The 24,737-nt window shown below is 41.7% G+C and overlaps 1 protein-coding gene across 4 annotated transcripts in view; it reads left to right on the top strand.

Moving 5' to 3' along the window:
• The window catches only part of LOC135547742 (speckle-type POZ protein-like A), an 83,349-nt gene that overhangs the window by 7,617 nt on the left and 50,995 nt on the right, over positions 1-24,737 (top strand). Inside the window, exons 1-2 of one of the 4 annotated variants that reach the window (XM_064977000.1) lie at positions 10,902-11,405; positions 21,939-22,059. In XM_064977000.1, coding sequence (XP_064833072.1) covers positions 21,982-22,059 — 78 coding nt within the window. In that variant the 5' untranslated portion in view covers positions 10,902-11,405; positions 21,939-21,981. Of the gene's footprint in view, positions 1-10,901; positions 11,406-20,043; positions 20,230-21,938; positions 22,064-24,737 lie in introns of those variants that run through there. The other 3 variants (XM_064976999.1, XM_064976998.1, XM_064977001.1) reach the window with 3 other exon arrangements.

Here is a 24,737-nt window from a genome sequence, read left to right as displayed (position 1 = left end):
GAGGTAGTTGTTTGGGCTAAAATATAGGTGGGCTATGTACGGGTCCTGTGTGGCTCAGTCGGTAGAGCATGGCGCTTGCAACGCCAAGCGTCGTGGGTTCGATTCCCGCTGGGACCACCCATATGTAAAAAGTAGTGGCCCCAGCCGACTTGTAAGTCGCTTTGGACAAAAGCGTCTGCTAAATGGGATATATTAGTATTATATTACAGGTGCAGTAATCTGTGAGCTGCTCTGACAGTTGGTGCTTAAAGCTAGTGAGGGAGATGTGTTTCCAGTTTCAGTGCTTTTTGTAGTTCGTTCCAGTCATTGGCAGCAGAGAACTGGAAGGAGAGGCGGCCAAAGAAGGAATTGGTTTTGGGGGTGACTAGAGAGATATACCTGCTGGAGCGTGTGCTACAGGTGGGAGATGCTATGGTGACCAGCGAGCTGAGATAAGGGGGGACTTTACCTAGCTGTATGCCAGGCAGTAGTGTTGTCTGTGTAAAATAACAGGTTTGTAACAGTCCTGTTTTGTGAGCAGTTGGCTAACAAAGTTGCTGGCTTCTCCCTCTGAATTCTGTGTTGAAAATGGATTCTTCCCTGCTCTGATTTGATTTCTGATGGAAAGAAATGTTTAAAGGGGGGAAAGTCTCAGTTTCTGCTGCTGCTGCCTGTGGCCATGTTGCTATGTTTACCAGCAGTAAACAGTTGGAGCAAGACGCTAAGCTAGTTGACAGATTTGATTTGGCTAGCTAGCACGATGAAGATTGACAGAGAGTGAGTTAAAAGTATTTTTTTCTCCTGGGTTGATCTTCGGTTGTACAGTTTGATTAGCTATATATTTTTTGTGAATTTAATCTTGTTAACCAGAAAGTTATAACATGGAAGGCGCTGTTCTTCTGCATGACTTCTCTTTGTCTGTCTCTCTCTCAATTCAATTCAATGGGCTTTATTGGCATGGGAAACGTGTTAACATTGCCAAAGCAAGTGAGGTAGATAATATACATAAGTGAAATAAACAATAAAAATGAACAGTAAACATTACACTCACAGAAGTTTCAAAAGAATAAAGACATTACAAGTGTTGTAACGATGTACAAATGCTTAAAGTACAAAAGGGAAAATAAATAAGCATAAATGGGTTGTATTTGCAATGGTGTTTGTTCTTCACTGGTTGCCCTTTTCTTGTGACAACAGGTCACAAATCTTGCTGCAGTGATGGCACACTGGAATTTTACCCAGTAGATATGAGAGTTTATCAAAATCGGGTTTGTTTTCAAATTCTTTGTGGGTCTGTGTAATCTGAGGGAAACATGTGTCTATAATATGGTCATACATTGGGCAGGAGTTTAAGTGCAGCTCAGTTTCCACCTCATTTTGTGGGCAGTGTGCACATAGTCTGTCTTCTCTTGAGAGCCATGTCTGTCTACGGCGGACTTTCTCAATATCAAGGCTATGCTCACTGTCTGTACATAGTCAAAGCTTTCCTTAAGTTTGGGTCAGTCACAGTGGTCAGGTTTTCTGCCACTGTGTACTCTCTGTTTAGGGCCAAATAGCATTATAGCCTGCTCTGTTTTTTGGTAATTTCCTTCCAATGTGTCAAGTAATTGGTGAAAATATGTCGTTCTGCCCCTGAACGAGGCAGGTTAATCCACCGTTCCTAGGCCGTCATTGAAAATAAGAACGTGTTCTTAACTGACTTAACTAGTTAAATAAAGGTATTAAAAATATAATTTATTTTTATATCGGCGCCCAAAAATACCGATTTCCAATTGTTATGAAAACTTGAAATTGGCCCAAATTAATCTGCCATTACGATTAATCGGTCAACCTCTAATAACAACAATGTATACAATATACATTGTAATAAAATAATCAAGTATAACAAATAATAAAATAAAATGGTAGTTAATAATAATAATAATAATAAAAAATGGTCACAGTCAAATAGTAGAAATATAATATATAAAAAGCTAAACATGGAAAATGAAACTGTCATCCTCAACATTACATAAGTACTAAAACTACCATCATCATTACTACTACTACTACCACCACCATCACTAAACTGCTATCATTACCATCACCCCTACTACCGTACCACTACTATTTGGAATAATAATCACATATCAAATAACATTTTATTTGTCACATACACATGGTTAGCAGATGTTAATGTGAGTATAGCGACATGCTTATGCTTCTAGTTCCGACCATGCAGTAATATCTAACAAGTAATCGAACAATTTCACAACAACTACCTTATACACACAAGTGTAAAGGAATGAATAAGAATATGTACATATAAATATGGATGAGCGATGGCCGGACGGCTTAGACATGGTGCAGTAGATGGTATAGAGTACAGTATATACATGAGATGAGTAATGTAGGGTATGTAAACATTATATAAAGTGGCATTGTTTAACTTGTTATGGCTACAATCCCGATATCGGGATAAGTGTCATCAACAACCGCTGAATAGCATAGCGCTACATTCAATAAATATTACCACAAATATTTATATTCATGAAATCACAAGTGCAATATAGGAAAACACAGTTTAGCCTTTTGTTAATCCACCTGTCGTGTCAAATTAAAGCTATTTAGTCTGTCTGGGAGCAAGACATCGGGGTCCGCGACAGGGCTGGTTTTCTTTTTTGTAGTCCATGATTGACTGTAGACCCTGCCACATACCTCTCATGTCTGAGCCGTTGAATTGCGACTACTTTGTCTCTATACTGATGCTTAGCTTGTTTGATTGCCTTGTGGAGGGAATAGCTACACTGTTTGTATTCGATCATGTTTCCGGTCTCCTTGCCCTGATTAAAAGCAGTGGTTTGAGCTTTCAGTTTTGCGCGAATACAGCCATCAATCCACTGTTTCTGGTTGGGGAAGGTTTTATTAGTCACCGTGGGCACAACATCACCGATACACTTGCTAATAAACTCTCTCACCGAATCAGCGTATACATCGATGTTGTTGTTGTTCGACGCTATCTTGAACATATCCCAGTCCACGTGATCGAAGCAATCTTGAAGCGTGGAATCAGATTGGTCGGACCAGCGTTGAACAGACCTGAGAATGGGCGTTTCCTGTTTCCTGTCTTTAGGCTGGGAGGGGGGGGGGATTCGAAGAGAATTCTCTTGGTAGATAATGTGGTCGGCATTTGATTGTAATTAATTCTTGGTCAGGTAAACACAAGGACTTGAGTTCCTGTATGTTGTTATGATCACACCACTACTCATTAATCATAAGGCATACACCCCCGCCCTTCTTCTTACCAGAGAGATGTTTGCTTCTGTCGGCGCGATGCGTGAAGAAACCAGGTGGCTGTACCAGACTTCAGGCGCCGACAGAGATTGCCGCATCGCTTTGCGTTCTTAGGAAACTATGCAGTATTTTGATTTTTTTATGTATTATTTCTTACAATATTACCCCAGGAAATCTCAAGTCTTATTACATAGGAACCATTGCTCCTTCGCCCATGAGTATTTTTAGGTTTTCCTCTGGGTTTAATAAATTAAAATGTGGAATAAATTTATTCATTTCTGTGAATAATGAATCTCTTGGTGAAGAATATTAAAGTAAAGGAGAAAGTGTATCTCTGTTTCTATCTCCCCTGTTCGGCAGTGACCACATACACGCTCCTCTTTGGGGAGCCGTGTCTTTTTATGTCTGCCGGTTTCTATTGCCAATTGGTGGTCACTCAGCCTGTACTTGGTAAGGATCTGTCTCTGCTTCGTATCTCTGACAGAGTAGAGCTAATCAGCCAATTCATATTCTCTGTTTAGTGCCAAATAGCAATTTAGTCGGCTTTGGGATTTTGTTTCATCTTTCCAATATTTTTCTGCATTTTCATTACCACTTCATTCCCAATTCTGCCCTACATGCATTAGTTGGTGTATTTCTTTGGACTTCTTTAGAATTTTCCAACAGAATTCTGCATGTAGGGAGGGCTTCAATTGGATGTTTGTCCCACATTTTAAAGTCCAGTTTATTGAGTGGCCCCCAAACCTCACTTCCTTTGAGGTAGTGAGGTAGGATTACACTCTCAAATATTTTGATCCAAATTCCAAATGGTTTGTTGATTTTTAATAATTTCATACAATGCTCTGCAGGCTTTTTCTTCAGTGCATTGACTGGGCTCCAGAGTGGTGCAGCGGTCTAAGGCACTGCATCTCAGTGCTAGAGGCTTCACTACAGACACCCTGGTTCCAATCCAGGCTCTATCACAACCGGTCGTGATTGGGAGTCCCATAGGGTGGTGCACAATTGGCCCAGTGTCGTCCGGGTTTGGCCGGTGTAGGCCGTCATTGTAAATAAGAATTTGTTCTTAACTGACTTGCCTGGTTAAATAAAGTTTTTTTTTTTTTTAATCACTGCCATATTAAAGTTTCCCCATGCACATATGGTCAGACTAAGGAATTAGTCATTTTTTGTGTGTTCGATAATGGTGTTGTTCAGGGTGAATTTATATTTGTGTTTCTGACGTTTTCTGGAAAATAATTTTCTGCCAGGGCCCAGTTATGGCAATATTGCTGAATGTTAAGGTTCTGATGAAGACCTTTGGTTGGTGATATAAGAACCAAATCTTCAGCATATAGCAGGTATTTTACCTCTCTACCTCAAATAGTTCAGTCCTGGGGCTGAAATTGGTCCAACATGTCTGCTAATTCATTGATATAAATGTTAGAAAGGTTTGGACTCAAACTGCCACCTTGTCTCACACCTTGGTTGGGGAGAAAGCCAAATTGACATTTACTTATTACATTTCTTTCTTGAAGAAAGGTTTGAAGTCAAAATGCTTCAGAAAACCTTTCCCAGGTGGCTGTTTACACTTTTGTGGATAAAAAAGTGGATAGGGGAGATGTCTGGTTCCAGACATCAGTAAAGCAGCCAGAAGTTAGTACCATGTTGAACAATTTAAGCACAGCATTTTGCAACTCAGGTGTGCAGCATTTCATTTCTGATGTTATCTAGACCACAAGCCTTCTTTGGTTTTATAGATTTGAGCTTTTCATTTAGTTCCTGTTGGGTTATTGGGTAATCTAATGGATTTTGGTTTACAATGACTGATTCAAGGATGTTCAATATTTCTTGAATTTCTAATTGGTTATGTTGTAAGTCTTTTTGTGGGATGTTTTTGTATAGATTATCAAAATACGTTTTCCAAATTAATTTATTTCAGTGTATGTTTATACTGTTTCAGAGTTTCACAGTATTCATAGTGTAGTTCTGGGTTGTTTTGCTGCTTATGTTTTTCATTTGACATTTGTCTTAGGTGTTTTCTAATTGTTTTACATTCATTATCAAACCATTTTTTCAGATTTTTTTTTTTTACTGATGCATTCTCTGGTTTTCTCAAATTTGCTTTTGATGCTGCTTTTTGGAATATGCAATTGATGTTTTGAGTAGCCGAATTGACACCTTCTTTATTGTTTTGGTATTGTGACTTATTGAAGAACTGTATAGAGTTCAACATTTAATTTGAGTTCAATGTTTCAATTAATCTCTGCACTGTTTGGAGCCCATCTGTACGATTGGTTTATGTAGAGTTTATTGGGCTGTTTTTTTAAATTAGTATTGCTGGTTAATTTCTTCAGAAACACGATCTGACTGTGATCTGACAATGGTGTCTGTGGTCGAACAGTAAATGCACTAAGGGAGGAGGGGTCGATGCCAGTGGTGGCATAATCTGAGCAGTAAGTAAACTGACCTAAAGAGTCCCCTCTGATTCTACCATTAAGCATGTACAGGCGTAAGGCTCGATAGAGATGCACTAACTCCTTCCTGTTTTTGTTCAGTATTTGGTCAGGAATGTTTCTCTTATTTATAATAGGGCTACTGTACAAGGAGGGGTGTTCAAATATGCGGTGGTTACCTCGCTCATCAGTGTAGTCAGGCTCAGAACCTGTTCTTGCAGGTTCAAATCAACACAAAGAAGCACTTTACCCTCTGCCTGAAATTGATTGATTTCTGTAAGGAGATTGTCGTCAAACTGATCATCGTAATATGATGAATCTGAAGGAGGAGCATAAGCTGCACATATGTATACATCATTGTTACAATAGATTGTACCTTTTTGTTAAGTTTTAGTCCAGTCCTGCTTATGCCAAATGATGATTCCACCTGAGTCCTGGCCCCGTTTAACATTTTATTTTTGATTGATGGCAGTACACTTTCCTTATAGCCTGAGGAACACTGAGTAGCAATGTCTCCAACATTGTAAAAATGTGTGAATAGTTGAAGTATGAAAAGGAAAATAAACAGATAAATGTTGTATTTACAATGTGCTCCGCTGGTTGCATTTTCTCATAGCAACTGGACACATCTTGCTGCGGTGATGGCACACTGCTATTTCACCTAACAGATATGATAGTTGATCAATATTTGACTTGTTTTCAAATTCTTTGTGGGTTGGTGCTATTTGTGGGAAATACAGGGCATTCGGAAAGTATTCAGACCCCTTCCCTTTTTCCACATTTTGTTACCTTATTCTAAAATTGATCAAATAATTTTTTGCCTCATCAATCTACACACACTACACCATAACGACAAAGTGAAAACAGGTTTTTATAAATGTTTGCGTATGTGTATATACATTTTACATTTACATTTAAGTCATTTGGCAGACGCTCTTATCCAGAGCGACTTACAAATTGGTGAATTCACCTTATAAAATAAAAAGGACATTATTTACATTAGTATTCAGACCCTTTGCTAATAGACTCAAAATTGAACTCAGGCTATAGGGAGGATGTCAAAGACCTGGCAGTGTGGTGCCAGGACAGCAACCTCTCCCTCAATGTGAGCAAGACAAAGGAGCTGATCGTAGACTACAGGAAAGGAGGGCCGAACACACCCCCATTAATATCAAGGAGGCTGTAGTAGAGTGCACTGTATGTGTCTCTAATGTGGTCATACAATTGAAGGAGGCTTTCAGATTCACATTGAGTGTTTAATAGTTACATGTACATGGTTGCAGGCGTGATTGCAGTGTACAGTGAAAATCTTAGGTTTCGAGCTCCAAGATGCAGGACGAGTGAAATAAAATGAGATTTTTGAAATAGATATAGCACTATATACATAACACCTGTGGTAGTGATGAATAAATACACAAAATACATAACGCCTGTAGTAGTGATGAATAAATACACTATATAAATCAGAACAACTGTAACACTATATACAGTTGAAGTCGGAAGTTTACATACACCTTAGCCAAATACATTTCAATTCAGTTTTTCACAATTCCTGACATATAATCCAAGTAAAAATTCCCTGTCTTAGGTCAGTTAGGATCACCACTTTCATTTTAAGAATGAGAAATGTCAGAATAATAGTAGAGGGAATGATATATGTCAATTTTTATTTATTTAATCACATTCCCAGTGGGTCAGAAATTTACATACATTCAATTAGTATTTGGTAGCATTGCCTTTAAATAGTTTAACTTGGCTCAAACATTTCAGGTTGCCTTTCACAAGCTTCCCACAATAAGTTGGGCGAATTTTGGCCCATTCCTCCTGACAGAGCTAGTGTAACTGAGTCAGGTTTGTAGGCCTCCTTGCTCGCACACACTTTTTCAGTTATGCCCATGTAACGGATGTGAAATGGCTAGCTTAGTTAGCGGTGCGCGCTAAATAGCGTTTCAATCGGTGACGTCACTTGCTCTGAGATCATGAAGTAGTAGTTCCCCTTGCTCTGCAAGGGCCGCGGCTTTTGTGGAGCGATGGATAACGATGCTTCGTGGGTGTCAGTTGTTGATGTGTGCATAGGGTCCCTGGTTCACGCCCAGGTATGGGCGAGGGGACGGTCTAAAGTTATACTGTTACATTGATGCTGTTGACCCGGATCACTGGTTGCTGCAGAAAAAGGAGGAGGTCAAAAGGGGGGTGAGTGTAACGGATGTGAAACGGCTAGCTTAGTTAGCGGTGCGCGCTAAATAGCGTTTCAATCAGTGACGTCACCGATTGAAACGCTATTTAGCGCGAACACCGCTAACTAGCTAGCCATTTCACATCCGTGACACTCACACATTTTCTATAGGCTTGAGGTCAGGGCTTTGTGATAGCCACTCCAATACTTTGACTTTGTTGTCCTTAAGCCATTTTATCACAACTTTGGAAGTATGCTTGGGGTCAGTGTCCATTTGGAAGACACATTTGCGACCATGCTTTAACTTCCTGACTGATGTCTTGATGTTGCTTCAATATATCCATGTAATTTTCCTCCTCATGATAACATCTATTTTGTAAGGTGCACCACTACCCTGCCACCACTTATTGGGCGGCAGGGTAGCCTAGTGGTTAGAGCATTGGGACGAGTAACCGGAAGGTTGCAAGTTCAAACCCCCGAGCTGACAAGGTACAATAAGAATTTGTTCTTAACTGACTTTCCTAGTTAAATAAAAAAGGTAAAAAGGTAAAAAAAAAAAATAACTCCCTCCTGCAGCAAAGCACCCCCACAACATGATGCTGCCACCCCCGTGCTTCACGGTTGGGATGGTGTTCTTCAGCTTGCAAGCCTCAACCTTTTCCTCAACATAACGATAGTCGTTATGGCCGAACAGTTCTATTTCTGTTTCATCAGACCAGTGGACATTTCTACAAAGATTACGATCTTTGTCCCCATGTGCAGTTGCAAACCGTAGTCTGGCTTTTTTATGGTGGTTTTGGAGCAGTGGCTTCTTCCTTGCTGAGTGGCCTTTCAGGTTATATTGATATAGGACTCGTTTGACTGTGGATATAGATACTTTTGCACCAGTTTCCTCCAGCATCTTCACAAGGTCCTTTCCTGTTGTTCTGGGATTCATTTTCACTTTTTGCACCAAAGTACATTCATCTTTAGGAGACAGAATGAAGTCTCCTTTCTGAGCGGTATGACGGCTGTGTGATCTTATGGTGTTTATACTTGTGTACTATTGTTTGTACAGATGAATGTGGTACCTTCAGGCGTTTGGAAATTTCTCCCGAGGATGAACCAGACTTGTGGAGGTCTACGATATTTTTTCGGAGGTCTTGGCTGATTTCTTTTGATTTTCCTATGTCAAGGAAATGCATCCACAGGTACACCTCCAATTGACTCAAATTATGTCAGTTAGCCTATCAGAAGCTTCTAAAGCCATGATATCATTTTCTGGAATTTTCCAAGCTGTTTAAAGGCACAGTCAACTTAGTGTATGTAAACTTCTGACCCACTGGAATTGTGATACAGTGAATTCTAAGTGAAATAATCTGTCTGTAAACAATTGTTGGAAAAATGACTTGTGTCATGCACAAAGTAGATGTCCTAACCGACTTGCAAACATTATAGTTTGTAAACAAGAAATGTGTGGCTTAGTTGAAAAACAAGTTTTAATGACTCCAACCTAAGTGTAAGTAAACTTCCGACTTCAACTGTACATCATAACTGTAGTAGTGATGAATACATGTCCATTGGGGTAGAGGCAGAGTAAAGACTGATGGTGTGGGGTGGAATGACCATAGGGGAGCAGCAGGAGAAATGACCATAGGGGAGCAGCTGGAGAAATAATGACCATAGGGGAGCAGCAGGAGAAATAATGACCATAGGGGAGCAGCAGGAGAAATAATGACCATAGGGGAGCAGCAGGAGAAATAATGACCATAGGGGGAGCAGCAGGAGAAATAATGACCATAGGGGAGCAGCAGGAGAAATAATGACCATAGAGGAGCAGCAGGAGAAATAATAACCATAGGGGAGCAGCAGGAGAAATAATGACCATAGGGGAGCAGCAGGAGAAATAATGACCATTGGGGAGCAGCAGGAGAAATAATGACCATGGGGAGCAGGGAGAAATAATGACCATAGAGGAGCAGCATGATAATAACCATAGACAGCAGGAGAAATGATGACCATTGGGGAGCAGCAGGAGGAATAATGACCATAGGGGGAGCAGCAGGGGAAATAATGACCATAGGGGAGCAGCAGAAGAAATAATGACCATAGGGGGAGCAGCAGGAGAAATAATGACCATAGGGGGAGCAGCAGGAGAATTAATGACCATAGGGAGAGCAGCAGGAGAATTAATGACCATAGGGGGAGCAGCAGGAGAATTAATGACCATAGGGAGAGCAGCAGGAGAAATAATGACCATAGGGGGAGCAGCAGCATTGAGTGAAATAAAACAAAAAATGAATAATATACATATTAACAGCAACACTGATGAATGTCGTTGGTGCAGAATAAAGTCTGTCGGGGTGGGGGCAGAGTAAAGTCCGTTGGGGGGAGATATCCATAGGGAGAGGGGGGGAGGGGCGGCAGGAGAAATAATGTCCATTGGGGGAGTAGCAGGTCAGCTAAGTAAGAGTTGGGGGGGGGGGTCAATTTTGTTGTGTATATTTTACCCTTTTGTTTATTATACCATCAACCCCACAGGCCTTTTGGGGTTGGAGGATTTGTATTTTATGCTGTAGTAAATTAAATTGGAGATTCTAGTGGCTTCTGGTAGTCTTTAATAGCTGATTCGAAGCTTTTTACAGGTGTGTCTTTCTTTGTTCAAGAGCCAAAAAGTTTGTATAAGTGGTTAATCCGTACATCTTCATTTTGACTGTTCCAATTTTCCCAGAAGTGGTTAGATTCTATGGATTCTTCAATTACTTTGAGCTGATTTCTGATGTGTTGTTCCTTTTTTTTCTGTAGTGTATTTCTGTATTGTTTTAGTGATTCACCATAGTTAAGGTATAGGCTCAGGTTTTCTGGGTCTCTATGCTTTTGGTTGAATAGTTTTCTCAATTTCTTTCTTAGGTTTTTGCATTCTTCAATAAACCATTTCTCATAGTTTTAAGTTGTCTTAAACAGTCCCACTCTGCTCAGAAAGAGAGACACAGCTGCATTTGAGCTCTCACCCTTTCTCAACATGTTTTTTGTTTTACAAAAGGATAGATTTGGAGTTGGATAAACTTTCGGCAGGGACATATGCAGGATGCTACCCTCCACAGCATGGCCTTTCGCTCCAGATCAAAACTCATAACCTACAACGCATATTTGACCCAAATTAACCGGAGAGATTATAGCTTCAAAGGTTTCCTTTTTCCAAGCTACACCGACGGTGCTTTAGCTAACAAACAGCAGAGACCTGAGGACACCATCCAACCTGGAACTGAGCTGCCAGGCTTGAAAGGACAGACCAGATACAACTTCCATTAGCACCGAGGTGTGAAGTAAAAGGTGTCGAGGCCTTTGGGCCCAACAAGTGGCAGGAGTCTTTGACGCGCCCTTTTAAGCGCCCTCCTGTTTAAGACCATTCACTGGCATTTTCTACAAGAATTCTGCCTCCAGAAATATAAGCTTCCCCAAGTGGGTGTGACACCTACTCCCATTACCTGCTGCACTGCTGCTTGGATCTGTTCTGGCGATCTGTTCACCGTCTGCCCTGGCCTGTCTCCCCCTGTCTGGTACAGGTACGCCCACCACACTTCCCCCTTTCTCCCGAGCTTTCGCTCACCTCTAGCACACACACCTGTTGGGGTGAGTGACTCTGAACTTACAATGGCTAGCCCCAAGTCGTTATATATTAAAAACATGTATTTTGCTATTTGCCTCATGACTCCTGCATGCTTTGTTGACTATGAATTTTCTGTACCCAACCGTGAGATAGACTATGTTTGTTCCCACATTCGGGACTCTGACTCTCTATTGGTTACACAGACTTTTGGCCTCCCATCCTATTCTAATCACCTCTCACTGGCTTTGTATTCATGTTACCTGATGAAATTGCTGTTCAACATAATCTTTTTGCCATCTGATGCACATTCAGATGTCATAAATCAACACCGCAGAGCTATCCCTGTCCTCTGCCGTGCCTTGATTATATTACTGTTGATGATATCTGGAAATGTGCATGTACACCCTGGCCCATCTACTGTTGCTAGCCCCAATTCTGACTTGTGCTCTGATATCTGTTTCACTGATTTCTGCTCTTGTAAAAGCCTGTTTTTTTTGCATGTTAACACTAGAAGCTTATTACCTAAAATGGATCAATTGAAAGTGGATTCACAGCTCCAATCCAGATTTGGGTCATTACTGACACGTGGTTAAGAAAGAACCTTTCTGGTTATTACCTTTTTTGGCAAGACAGATCTTCCAAAGGTGGGCGAGTACCCCCACCACACACTACAAGAGTGGCAATCTTTACCAGGGATCACCTTCAGTGCTCAGTTGTCTCCACCAAGTCTGTCCCCAAACAATTTGATTTGCTGGTTTTAAGCATTCAACTTTTAAATAGCTCTTTGTTGACTGTTGCTGGGTGCAATCGTCCTTCATCAGCACTGGGCTGTACCCTACCTGCCCTAAGCTCTCTCCTGGCCCCTTACACAGAGTATGAATTTGTCCTGCTAGGTGACCTAAACTGAGATATGCTTAAACCACCTGACAAAGTCCTAAAGCAATGGGACTCCTAAGTTTTTCTCAGGTTATTACCAATCCCACAATGTATGACTCCAAACATCCAGAAAAGGCTACTCTCCTCGATGTTGTCCTCACAAATAATCCTGATAGGTATCAGTCTGGTGTTTTCTGTAATGACCTTAGTGATCACTGTTTTACAGCCTGTGTTCGTAATGGCTGCTCAGTGAAACAACCTGTTCGGATTTGTCATAGACCGCTTGCTAAAAACCTTTTAACTGGCCTCCTATAATATGGTATAGAATCAGCTTGATCCCCTCTGTCGAAGACGCTTGGACCTTTTTGATGTGTTCAGTGGTATTGTTACCAAACACGCCCCCATAAAGAAAATGAGAATTAAAAACAGTTTCAGCCCCTGGTTCGACCGTGATCTTGCAGAGTTTCTCCACCTCAAGAATGACATTTGGTGAAAGGATCGGCACACGCATACTCAGTCTGACTGGCTCTCGTTCAGGCAAATTAGAAATACGTGCACTCAGGCTATCCAGAAGGCCAAAGTTAGTTACTTTAAGGAGCAGTTCTCTCTGTGGGTCTAACCCCAAGAAGTTCTGGAAAACGGTTTTAGATCTGGAGTATAAACCCTCCTCCTCACAGCTGCCCATGTCCATTAATGTTGATGATGTGGTTGTTACTGACAAGAAGCACGTGGCTGAGCTCTTTAATCACCATTTCATTAAGTCAGGATTCCTATTTGAGGAGCCATGTCTCCTTGCCCGTCCAACATTTCCTAATCTCCCACCACTTATAATGCGACTATCCCCGATGATTCTCCCTCTTTTTCCCCTTCCCCGTTACTGAGTCTAAGGTGCCTAAACTTGACCCCCAAAAAACCCGGTTTATCAAAAGTGTTGGAAAAACCTGTCCATAATCAACTGACTGGCTTTCTTAATGTCTATAGTATTCGTTTGGGTACGGAATCTGGTTTCCACTCAGGTTATGGATGTGTCACTGGAACCGTAAAGGTCCTTAATGATGTCACCATTGCCCTTGATTCTACACTAGAGTGCAGTGTATAAAGTCAGAAAATCTCCTGTCTCAGCCACTGCCTGTCACCAAAGGAGTACCCCAAGGCTCAATCCTAGGCCCCACGCTCTTCTCAATTTACATCAATGACATAGCTCAGGCAGTAGGAAGCGCTCCCATCCATTTACATGCAGATGATAGTTTTACCTGCATTGCTTGCTGTTTGAGGTTTTAGGCTGGGTTTCTGTACAGTGTTTGATATATTAGCCGATGTAAGAAGGGCTACAGTGCGGCAAAAAAGTATTTAGTCAGCAACCAATTGTGCAAGTTCTCCCACTTAGAAAGATGAGAGAGGCCTGTAATTTTCATCATAGGTACACTTCAACTATGACAGACATAATGAGAAAAAAAATCCAGAAAATCACATTGTAGGATTATTTATGAATTTATTTGCAAATTATGGTGGAAAATAAGTATTTGGTCACCTACAAACAAGCAAGATTTCTGGCTCTCACAGACCTGTAACTTCATCTTTAAGAGGCTCCTCTGTCCTCCACTCGTTACCTGTATTAATGGCACCTGTTTGAACTTGTTATCAGTATAAAAGACACCTGTCCACAACCTCAAACAGTCACACTCCAAACTCCACTATGGCCAAGACCAAAGAGCTGTCAAAGGACACCAGAAACAAAATTGTAGACCTGCACCAGGCTGGGAAGACTGAATCTGCAATAGGTAAGCAGCTTGGTTTGAAGAAATCAACTGTGGGAGCAATTATTAGGAAATGAAAGACATACAAGACCACTGATAATCTCCCTCGATCTGGGGCTCCACGCAAGATCTCACCGCGTGGGGTCAAAATTATCACAAGAACGATGAGCAAAAATCCCAGAACCACACGGAGGGACCTAGTGAATGACCTGCAGAGAACTGGGACCAAAGTAACAAAGCCTACCATCAGTAACACACTACGCCACCACGGACTCAAATCCTGCAGTGCCAGACGTGTCCCCCTGCTTAATAAGCCAGTACATGTCCAGGCCCGTCTGAAGTTTGCTAGAGAGGATTTGCATGATCCAGAAGAGAATGTCATATGGTCAGATAAAACCAAAATATAACTTTTTGGTAAAAACTCAACTCGTCGTGTTTGGAGGATAAAGAATGCTGAGTTGCATCCAAAGAACACCATACCTACTGTGAAGCATGGGGGTGGAAACATCATGCTTTGGGGCTGTTTTTCTGCAAAGGGACCAGAACGACTGATCCGTGTAAAGGAAAGAATCAATGGGGCCATGTATCGTGAGATTTTGAGTGAAAACCTCCTTCCATCAGCAAGGGCATTGAAGATGAAACGTGGCTGGGTCTTTCAGCATGGCAATGATCCCAAACACACCGCCCGGGCAATGAAGGAGTGGCTTTGTAAGAAGCATTTCAAGGTCCTGGAGTGGCCTAGCCAGTCTCCAGATCTCAACCCCATAGAAAATCTTTGGAGGGAGTTGAAAATCCGTGTTGCCTAGCAACAGCTCCAAAACATCACTGCTCTAGAGGAGATCTGCATGGAGGAATGGGCCAAAATACCAGCAACAGTGTGTGAAAACCTTGTGAAGACTTACAGAAAACGTTTGACCTCTGTCATTGCCAACAAAGGGTATATAACAAAGTATTGAGATAAACTTTTGTTATTGACCAAATACTTATTTTCCACCATAATTTGCAAATAAATTCATTAAAAATCCTACAATGTGTTTTCCTGGAGAAAAATAAATTCTCATTTTGTCTGTCATAGTTGAAGTGTACCTATGATGAAAATTACAGGCCTCTCTCATCTTTTTAAGTGGGAGAACTTGCACAATTTGTGGCTGACAAAATACTTTTTTGCCCCACTGTATATAAATAAATGTGATTTATACTCAATGTTGCAGCAGTAGAACCTTTTGAGGATCTCAGGACCCTTGCCAAATCTTTTTAGTTTCCTGAGGGGGAATAGGCTTGTCGTGCCCTCTTCATGACTGTCTTGGTGTGTTTAAACCATTCTAGTTTCGTGTTGTTGTGGACACCAAGGAACTTGAAGCTCTCAACCTGCTCCACTACAGCCCCGCCGATGAGAATGGGAGCATGCTCAGTCCTCCTTTTCCTGTAGTCCACAATCATCTCATTAGTCTTGGTTACGTTGAGGGATATGTTGTTATTCTGGCACCACCCGGCCAGGTCTCTGACCACCTCCATATAGGCTGTCTCATCATGGTCGGTGATCAGGCCTACCACTGTTGTGTCGTCTGCAAACTTGATGATGGTGTTGGAGTCGTGCTTGGCCATGCAGTCGTGGGTTAACAGGGAGTACAGGAGGGGACTGAGCGCGCACCCCTGGGGAGCTCCCGTGTTGAGGATCAGCATGGCACGTGTTACTACCTACGCTCACCACCTGGTGGCGGCCTGTCAGGAAGTTCAGCATCCAGTTGCAGAGTGAGGTGTTTAGTCCCAGGATCCTTAGCTTAGTGATGAGCTGTGAGGGTACTACGGTGTTGAACTCTGAGATGTAGTCAATGAATAGCATTCTCACATAAGTGTTCCTTTTGTCCAGGTGGATAAAGGGCAGTGTGGAGTGCAATAGAGATTGCATCATCTATGGATCTGTTTGGGCAGAATGCAAATTGGAGTGGGTCTAGGGTTTCTGAGATAATGGTGTTGATGTGAGCCATTACCAACTTTTCAAAGCACTTCATGGCTACGGATGTGAGTGCTACGGGTCTGTTGTCAGTTAGGCAGGTTGCCTTTGTGTTCTTGGGCACAGGGACTATGGTGGTCTGCTTGAAACATTTGGTATTACAGACTCAATCATGGACATGTTGAAAATGTCAGTGAAGACACCTGCCAGTTGGTCAGCACATCCCCGGAGCACACGTCCTGGTAATCCGTCTGGCCCTGTGGCCTGGTGTATGTTGACCTGTTTAAAGGTCTTACTCACGTCGGCTACGGCGATTGTTATCACACAATCGTCCGGAACAGCTGATGCTCTCATGCATGCCTCAGTGTTGCTTGCCTCGAAGCGAGCATAGAAGTGATTTAGCTCTTCTGGCAGGCTCGTGTCACTGGGCAGCTCGTGGCTGTGCTTCCCTTTGTAGTTTGCAAGCCCTGCCACATATGACAAGCGTCAGAGCAGGTGTACTATGATTCAATCTTAGCCCTATATTGACGCTTTGCCTGTTTGATGGTTCGTTGCAGGGCATAGCAAGATTTCTTGTAAGCTTCCGGGTTAGAGTACCGCACCTCAAAAGTTGCAGCTCTCCCTTTAGCTCAGTGCAAATGTTGCCTGTTAATCCATGTCTTCTGGTTGGGGTATGTACGTACAGTCAATGTGGGTACGACGTCCTCGATGCACTCATTGATAAAGCCAGTGACTGATGTGGTGTACTCCTTCCTCAATGCCATCGGAAGAATTCAGGAACATGTTCCAGTCTGTGATAGCAAAACGGTCCTGTAGTTTAGCATCTGCTTCATCTGACCACTTTTTTGTAGACTGAGTCACTGGTGCTTCCTGCTTTAATTTTTCTTGTAAGCAGGAATCAGGAGGATAGAGTTGTGGTCGGATTTACCAAATGGAGGGCGAGGGAGAGCCTTGTACGCATCTCTGTGTGTGAAGTACAGGTGATCTCAATTTTTCCTCTGGTTGCACATTTAACATGTTGATAGAAATGTAGGTATTAAGGTAAGGATGCTCTCGAATGGCTAGATGTTCTTTACCGTTCGGCCATCAGATTTGCCACCAATGCTCCTTATAGGTCACATCACTGCACTCTATACCCACTGGTTGATGCTTATTTATAACACCCTCTTAAGCCTCACTCCCCCCTATCTGAGATATCTTCTGCAGCCCTCATCCTCCACATACAACACCCGTTCTGCCAGTCACATTCTGTTAAAGGTCCCCAAAGCACACACATCTCTGGGTCGCACCTCTTTTCAGTTCGCTCCAGTTAGTGACTGGAACGAGCTGCAACAAACACTCAAACTGGACGATTTTATCTCAATCTCTTCAGTCAAAGACTCAATCATGGACACTCTTACTGACAGTTGTGGCTGTTTTGCGTGATGTATTGTTGTCTCTACCTTCTTTCCCTTTGTGCTGTTGTCTGGGCCCAATAATGTTTGTACCATGTTTTGTGCTGTTTGTACCAAGTTTGTGTGGGAAATGTAAAAATCACTGAAGCTGGAGTCTGACTGGAACGCATTATGAATGGCAGCAGAGAACTGGAAGGAAAAGCGGCCAAACGAGGAGTTGGCTTTGGGGATGACCAGTGAAATATACCTGCTGGAGCGTGTGCTACGGGTGGGTGTTGTTATCGTGACCAGTGAACTGAGATAAGGCGGAGCTTTACATAGCATGGACTTGTAGATGACCTGGAGCCAGTGGGTTTGGTGACGAATATGAAACGAGAGCTAGCCAATGAGAGCATACAGGTCACAGTGGTGGGTAGTATATGGGGCTTTGGTGACAAAATGGATGGCTCTGTGATAGACTACATCCAATTTGCTGAGTAGAGTGTTGGAGGGTATTTTGTGAATGACATCGCCGAAGTCAAGGATCGGTAGGATAGTCAGTTTTATGAGGGTATGTTTGGCAGCATGAGTGAAGGATGCTTTGTTGCGAAATAGGATGTTGATTCTAGATTGAATTTGGGATGGGAGATGCTTATTGTGAGTCTGGAAGGAGAGTTTACAGTCTAACCAGACACCTAGGTATTTGTAGTTGTCCACGTATTCTAAGTCAGAACTGTCCAGAGTAGTGATGCTAGATGGGTGTGCGGGTCTTGGTAGCGATCAGTTGAAGAGCATGCATTTAGCTTTACTTGTGTTTAAGAGCAGTCGGAGGCCACGGAAGGAGTGTTGTATGGCATTGAAGCTCATTTGGAGGTTTGTTAACACAGTGTCCAAAGAAGGGCGAGAAGTATACAGAATGGTGTCGTCTGCGTAGAGGTGGATCAGAGAATCAACAGCAGCAAGAGCGACATTATTGATGTATACAGAAAAGAGAGTCGGCCCGAGAATTGAAATCTGTGGCACCTCCATGGAGACTTACAGAGGTCCGGACAACAGGCCCTCCGATTTGACACACTGAACTCTATCTGAGAAGTAATTTCTGATTGAGAAAGTTAGCCTTTGCTTTCCGGTTCCTAACTTCCCTGAAAAGTTGCATATCGCGGGGGCTATTTGATGCTAATGCAGTAGGCCAGAGAATGTTTTTATGCTGGTTAACCTCTTGGATTTAGGGGGCGCTATTTTAATTTTTGGATGAAAACGTTCCCGTTTTAAACAAGATATTTTGTCACAAAAAGATGTGCATATCGACTATGCATATAATTGACAGCTTTGGAAAGAAGACACTCTGACGTTTCCAAAACTGCAAAGATATTGTCTGTGAGTGCCACAGAACTGATGTTACAGGCGAAACCCAGATAAAAATCCCACCAGGAAGTACCGCATTTTTTGAAACCGCCTCATGCCAATGACTCCTTATATGGCTGTGAATGAACTACGAATGAGCTTACGTTTTTCACGTATTCCCCAAGGTGTCTACAGCATTGTGACGTCTTTTTACGCATTTCCATTGAAGAATAGCCGTAGAGGAGTATATTTAGCAAGTGGTCACATGGTGTCTCCCGCAGAAAATCTTGCGTAAAATACTGAGGTAGCCATTTTTCCAATCGCTTCTTATGAGAAACCAATTGCCTCGACGGATATATTATTGAATATATGTTAAAAACACCTTGAGGATGGATCCTAAACAACGTTTGCTGTGTTTCTGTCGATATTATGGAGTTCATTTTGAAAAAACTTCGGCGTTGTAATGGTAGCATTTTCCGGTCGATTTCTCAGCCAAGCATGATGAACAAACTGGTGCTATTTCGCCTACAAAAATAATATTTTGGGAAAAAAGGAACATTTGCTATCTAACTGGGAGTCTCCTGAGTGAAAGCATCTGAAGTTCTTCAAAGGTGAATTATTTAATTTGGTTGCCTTTCTTATTTTCGTGAAAATGTTGCCTGCTGCCAGCAGAGCTAGCACAGCATTATGCCATGATAAACTTACACAAATGCTTGTCTAGCGTTGGCTGTAATGCATATTTTGAAAATCTGAGATGACAGTGTTGTTAACAAAAGGCTAAGCTTGTGTTTGAATATATTTATTTCATTTCATTTGCGATTTTCATTAATAGGAAAAGTTACCAGGGGTATTTATGTCCGCTGCGTTATGCTAATGCGTTTGAGGCTATGATTACGCTCCCAGATACGGGATTGCTCGTCGCAAGAGGTTTAAGGGCAATCAAGTCTGGAGTGAACCAAGGACTATATCTGTTCTTAGTTAGACATTTTTTGAATGGGGCATGCTTATTTTAGATGGTAAGGAAGGCACTTTAAAATAATAACCAGGTCGATTAGAAAGCTGTGCTTGCTGAAGTGTTTTAGGGAGCGTTTGACAGTGATGAGGGGTGGTCGTTTGACCACAGACCCATTTCGACCCATTCCGATTTCAAGTTTTCATAACAATCGGAAATCAGTATTTTTAAACACAGATTTGGCAGATTTAAAAAAAAAATTATTATTATTATTTTTTTTTACTCCTTTATTTAATCCCTATTTAACTAGGCAAGTAAGTTAAGAACACATTCACATTTTCAATGTCGGCCTAGGAACGGTGGGTTAACTGCCTTGTTCAGGGGCAGAACGACAGATTTTCACCTTGTCAGCTCGGGGGATTCAATCTTGCAACCTTACAGTTAACTAGTCCAACGCTCTAAACACCTGCCTCTCATTGCACTCCACGAGGAGACTGCCTGTTACGCGAATGCAGTAAGCCAAGGTAAGTTGCTAGCTAGCATTAAACTTATCTTATAAAAAACAATCAAGCAATCAATCATAATCACTTGTTAACTACACATGGTTGATGATATTACTAGTTTATCTAGCATGTCCTGCGTTGCATATAATCGATGCGGTGCGTATCATTGCTCCAATGTGTACCTAACCATGAACATCAATGCCTTTCTTAAAATCAATAAACACAAGTATATATTTTTAAACCTGCATATTTAGCTAAATTAAATCCAGGTTAGCAGGCAATATTAACCAGGTGAAATTGTGTCACTTCTCTTGCGTTCATTGTACGCAGAGTCAGTGTATATTTAACAGTTTGGGCCGCTTAATTTGCCAGAATTGTATGTAATTATGACATAACATTGAAGGTTGTGCAATGTAACAGGAATATTTAGACTAATGGAAGCCACCCCTTAGATAAAATACGGAACGGTTCCATATTTCACTGAAAGAATAAACATCTTGTTTTCGAGATGATAGTTTCCGGATTTGACCATATTAATGACCTAAGGCTCGTATTTCTGTGTGTTATTATGTCATAACTAAGTCTATGTTTATGACTTCAAGCCTATCAACTCCTGAGATTAGGCTTGTTTAACCGATGTGAAATGGCTAGCTAGTTAGCGGGGTACGTGCTAATAACGTTTCAAACGTCACTCGCTCTGAGACTTGGAGTGGTTGTTCCCCTTGCTCTGCATGGGTAACGCTGCTTCGAGGGTGGCTGTTGTCGTTGTGTTCCTAGTTCGAGCCCAGGGAGGAGCGAGGAGAGGGACGGAAGCTATACTGTTACACTGGCAATACTAAAGTGCCTATAAGAACATCCAATAGTCAAAGGTATATGAAATACAAATGTATTTTACTGCTAAGTTTACACCTTCACTATTGCAGGAAAATATTTTGTCCAGGAAGTTTTGTCGTAGGGATTCTATTTGTTCTTGGTCAATAGTTTTTTGGTTTCTACACCTTCCATCTATATAATTTCTTAACTGTTTGGCTTCGATGCCTCATGGTTGATTTTTGCTCCGTTCAAGTAGATTGGGATTTTGCTCCCCTTCTCTCTGTCACTCTCTGTCTGTGTCTGTCTCTCTCTCTGTCTGTCTGTCTGTCTGTCTCTCTCTCTGTCTGTCTGTCTCTCTCGGTCTGTCTGTCTCTTTCTCTCTGTCTCTCTCTCGGTCTTTGTCTCTCTCTCTCTCTCTGTCTCTCTCTCGGTCTCGGTCACTCCCGGTCGGTCTCTCTCCCCTTCCCCCTTTCTCCTTTCTATGTCCCCTCCCACCATCTCTCGATCTCTCCCCTTCCCCTTCCCTCTCACACTCTCCCCTTCCCCCTCTCTCTCTCGATCTCTCTCCCCTTCCCCTCTCTCACTCTCTCCCCTCCCCCTCTCTCTTCACTTCCCCCTCTCTCTCCCCTTCCCTCTCTCTCCCCTTTCCCCCTTCTCGCTCTCTCGCCCCTTCCCCTCTCTTTCTATCATTCTCTCCCCGCTCTCTCCCCTTCCCTCTTCCCTTTCTCTCCTCTTCCCCATCTCTCTCTTCCCTTCCCCTCTTCAAACCCTGTTCCTTAACCTTTAACCTGGTTTCAGTAGAATGTTGTGACTTGTCATCTGATGTGGTAATGGAGTGCTGATGGCCCAGTCCCAGTTTGATGTTTAGGTTTAGAAGGTTGTTTATTAGTCTTAACCTCTCCTCTGCTCCCCTGTAGGAAAGGTTAAGTGTTAAAGCTGCTGCTGAGGGGGAAGCTGGCCATGTCACGGGTTCCTACCCCTCCTCCACCAGGAGACATGTCTACTGGACCTGTGGCAGAGAGCTGGTGTTACACACAGGTAGGTGTGTGTCTGTCCACTGTCTCTCGTTTATTAACATCTAGTGCCCAAAGAAAGTATTCACACCCACTAGAATTATAAAGTGGAATTATGTTTTTAGAAATTTTTACAAGGTAATTAAAAATGAAAAGCTGAGTCAATAAGTATTCAACCCCTTTGTTATGGCAAGCCTAAATACGTTCAGGAGTAAAAATGTGCTTAACAAATTACATAATAAGTTGCATGGACTCATTCCATGTTCAATAATAGTGTTTACCTTTATTTTTTTAAATTACTACCTCATCTCTGTACCCCACACATACAATTTATCTGTAAGGTCTGAGGGCAGAATGGGGTGCAACTCAATATCAGGAAGGTGTATATGGAAGGGGTTTAGTGCGATTTTTCTTATTTCTTTTTGTTGTTAAATAAAATAATTCATTATTAATATTTCTTATACAGTGCATTTGGAAAGTATTCAGAGCCCTTCCCCTTTTCCACATTTTGTTACTTTACAACCTTATTCTAAAATTGATTAAGTTTGTTTTTTCCTCATCAATCTTCACTCAATACCCCATAATGACATCACAATACCCCATAATGAAATCAGAATACCCCATAATGACATCAGAATAACCCATAATGACAAAGTGAAAACAAGTTTTTAGACATTTTTACAGATTTATAAAAAATAAAAACTGATATCACATTTACATAAGTATTCAGACCTTTTACTCAGTACTTTGTTGAAAAAGTCTGAATACTTTCCAAATGCACTGTATCTCTCAGATATAGGACAGACATTAAAATAAACTTCCTTTTATTTATTGAAATTTTTCCATGTATGAATTAGTTAATCAATGCGCTTCTATGGGCTAATAGCAGTAATGCTAGACTCTTAATAGGGATAGGCGTCCCGCTACCGGTGAAATTGGAGGGTGCGCAATTCAAATAAATATTTGTAAAATTAAACATTCATGAACTTACAAGTGTCTTATATCATTTAAAAGCTTAACTTCTTGTTAATCCAACTGCGTTGTCAGATTTCAAAAAGGCTTTACGGCGAAAGCATACCATGTGATTGTCTGAGGACGGCGCTCCACAAAATATTTTTCAACCACAACAGGCTTCACAAAATCACAAATAGCGATTAAATAAATCACTTACCTTTTGAAGATTTTCCTCTGTTTGCAATCCCAAGGGTCCCAGCTACACAATGAATGGTTGTTTTGTTCGATGAAGTCCTTTTTTTTCCCAAAAAGTATTTTTAGTTGGTGCTATTGATTTCAGTAATCCACATGTTCAACATGCAAACAAAGGAATCCAACAAGCTATGGTAAACTTTGTCCAAACAAGTCAAACAAATTTCTAATTAATCCTCAGGTACTCTAAAATGTAAATAAACTATAATATTTAACACGGAAAGTAGTATGTTCAATAGGAAAGAAAAATAAAGAAGAGCGCACCCTCATTCACGTACCCTGAAAGACTACTTTTCTTATTTTTTTTTCTTATTTTTTTTTATTTCACCTTTATTTAACCAGGTAGGCTAGTTGAGAACAAGTTCTCATTTGCAACTGCGACCTGGCCAAGATAAAGCATAGCAGTGTGAACAGACAACAACACAGAGTTATACATGGAGTAAACAATTAACAAGTCAATAACACAGTAGAAAAAAAAGAGAGTCTATATACATTGTGTGCAAAAGGCATGAGGAGGTAGGCAATTTTGCAGATTAACACTGGAGTGATAAATGATCAGATGGTCATGTACAGGTAGAGATATTGGTGTGCAAAAGAGCAGAAAAGTAAATAAATATAAACAGTATGGGGAAGAGGTAGGTAAAATTGGGTGGGCTATTTACCGATAGACTATGTACAGCTGCAGCGATCGGTTAGCTGCTCAGATAGCAGATGTTTGAAGTTGGTGAGGGAGATAAGTCTCCAACTTCAGCGATTTTTGCAATTTGTTCCAGTCACAGGCAGCAGAGAACTGGAACGAAAGGCGGCCAAATGAGGTGTTGGCTTTAGGGATGATCAGTGAGATACACCTGCTGGAGCGCGTGCTACGGGTGGGTGTTGTCATCGTGACCAGTCAACTGAGATAAGGCGGAGCTTTACCAAGCATGGACTTGTAGATGACCTGGAGCCAGTGGGTCTGGCGACGAATATGTAGCGAGGGCCAGCCGACTAGAGTATACAAGTCGCAGTGGTGGGTGGTATAAGGTGCTTTAGTGACAAAACGGATGGCACTGTGATAAACTGCATCCAGTTTGCTGAGTAGAGTGTTGGAAGCTATTTTGTAGATGACATCGCCGAAGTCGAGGATCGGTAGAATAGTCAGTTTTACTAGGGTAAGTTTGGCGGCGTGAGTGAAGGAGGCTTTGTTGCGGAATAGAAAGCCGACTCGAGATTTGATTTTAGATTGGAGATGTTTGATATGAGTCTGGAAGGAGACTTTACAGTCTAGCCAGACACCTAGGTACTTATAGATGTCCACATATTCTAGGTCGGAACCATCCAGGGTGGTGATGCTAGTCGGGCGTGCGGGTGCAGGCAGCGAACGGTTGAAAAGCATGCATTTGGTTTTACTAGCTTTTAAGAGGAGTTGGCGTTACCTTCAGAAAAACTCAAATTACTTGTACATATTTCAAGAAACAAGCCTGAAACCTTGTATAAAGACTGACATTTAGTGGAATC

The sequence above is a fragment of the Oncorhynchus masou genome, chromosome 10 (genome assembly GCF_036934945.1).
Source record: "Oncorhynchus masou masou isolate Uvic2021 chromosome 10, UVic_Omas_1.1, whole genome shotgun sequence".
In the NCBI taxonomy this organism is placed as follows: domain Eukaryota; kingdom Metazoa; phylum Chordata; class Actinopteri; order Salmoniformes; family Salmonidae; genus Oncorhynchus; species Oncorhynchus masou.
Note: the sequence above shows the minus strand (reverse complement) of the source record. Positions and strands in the feature narration are given on the sequence as shown.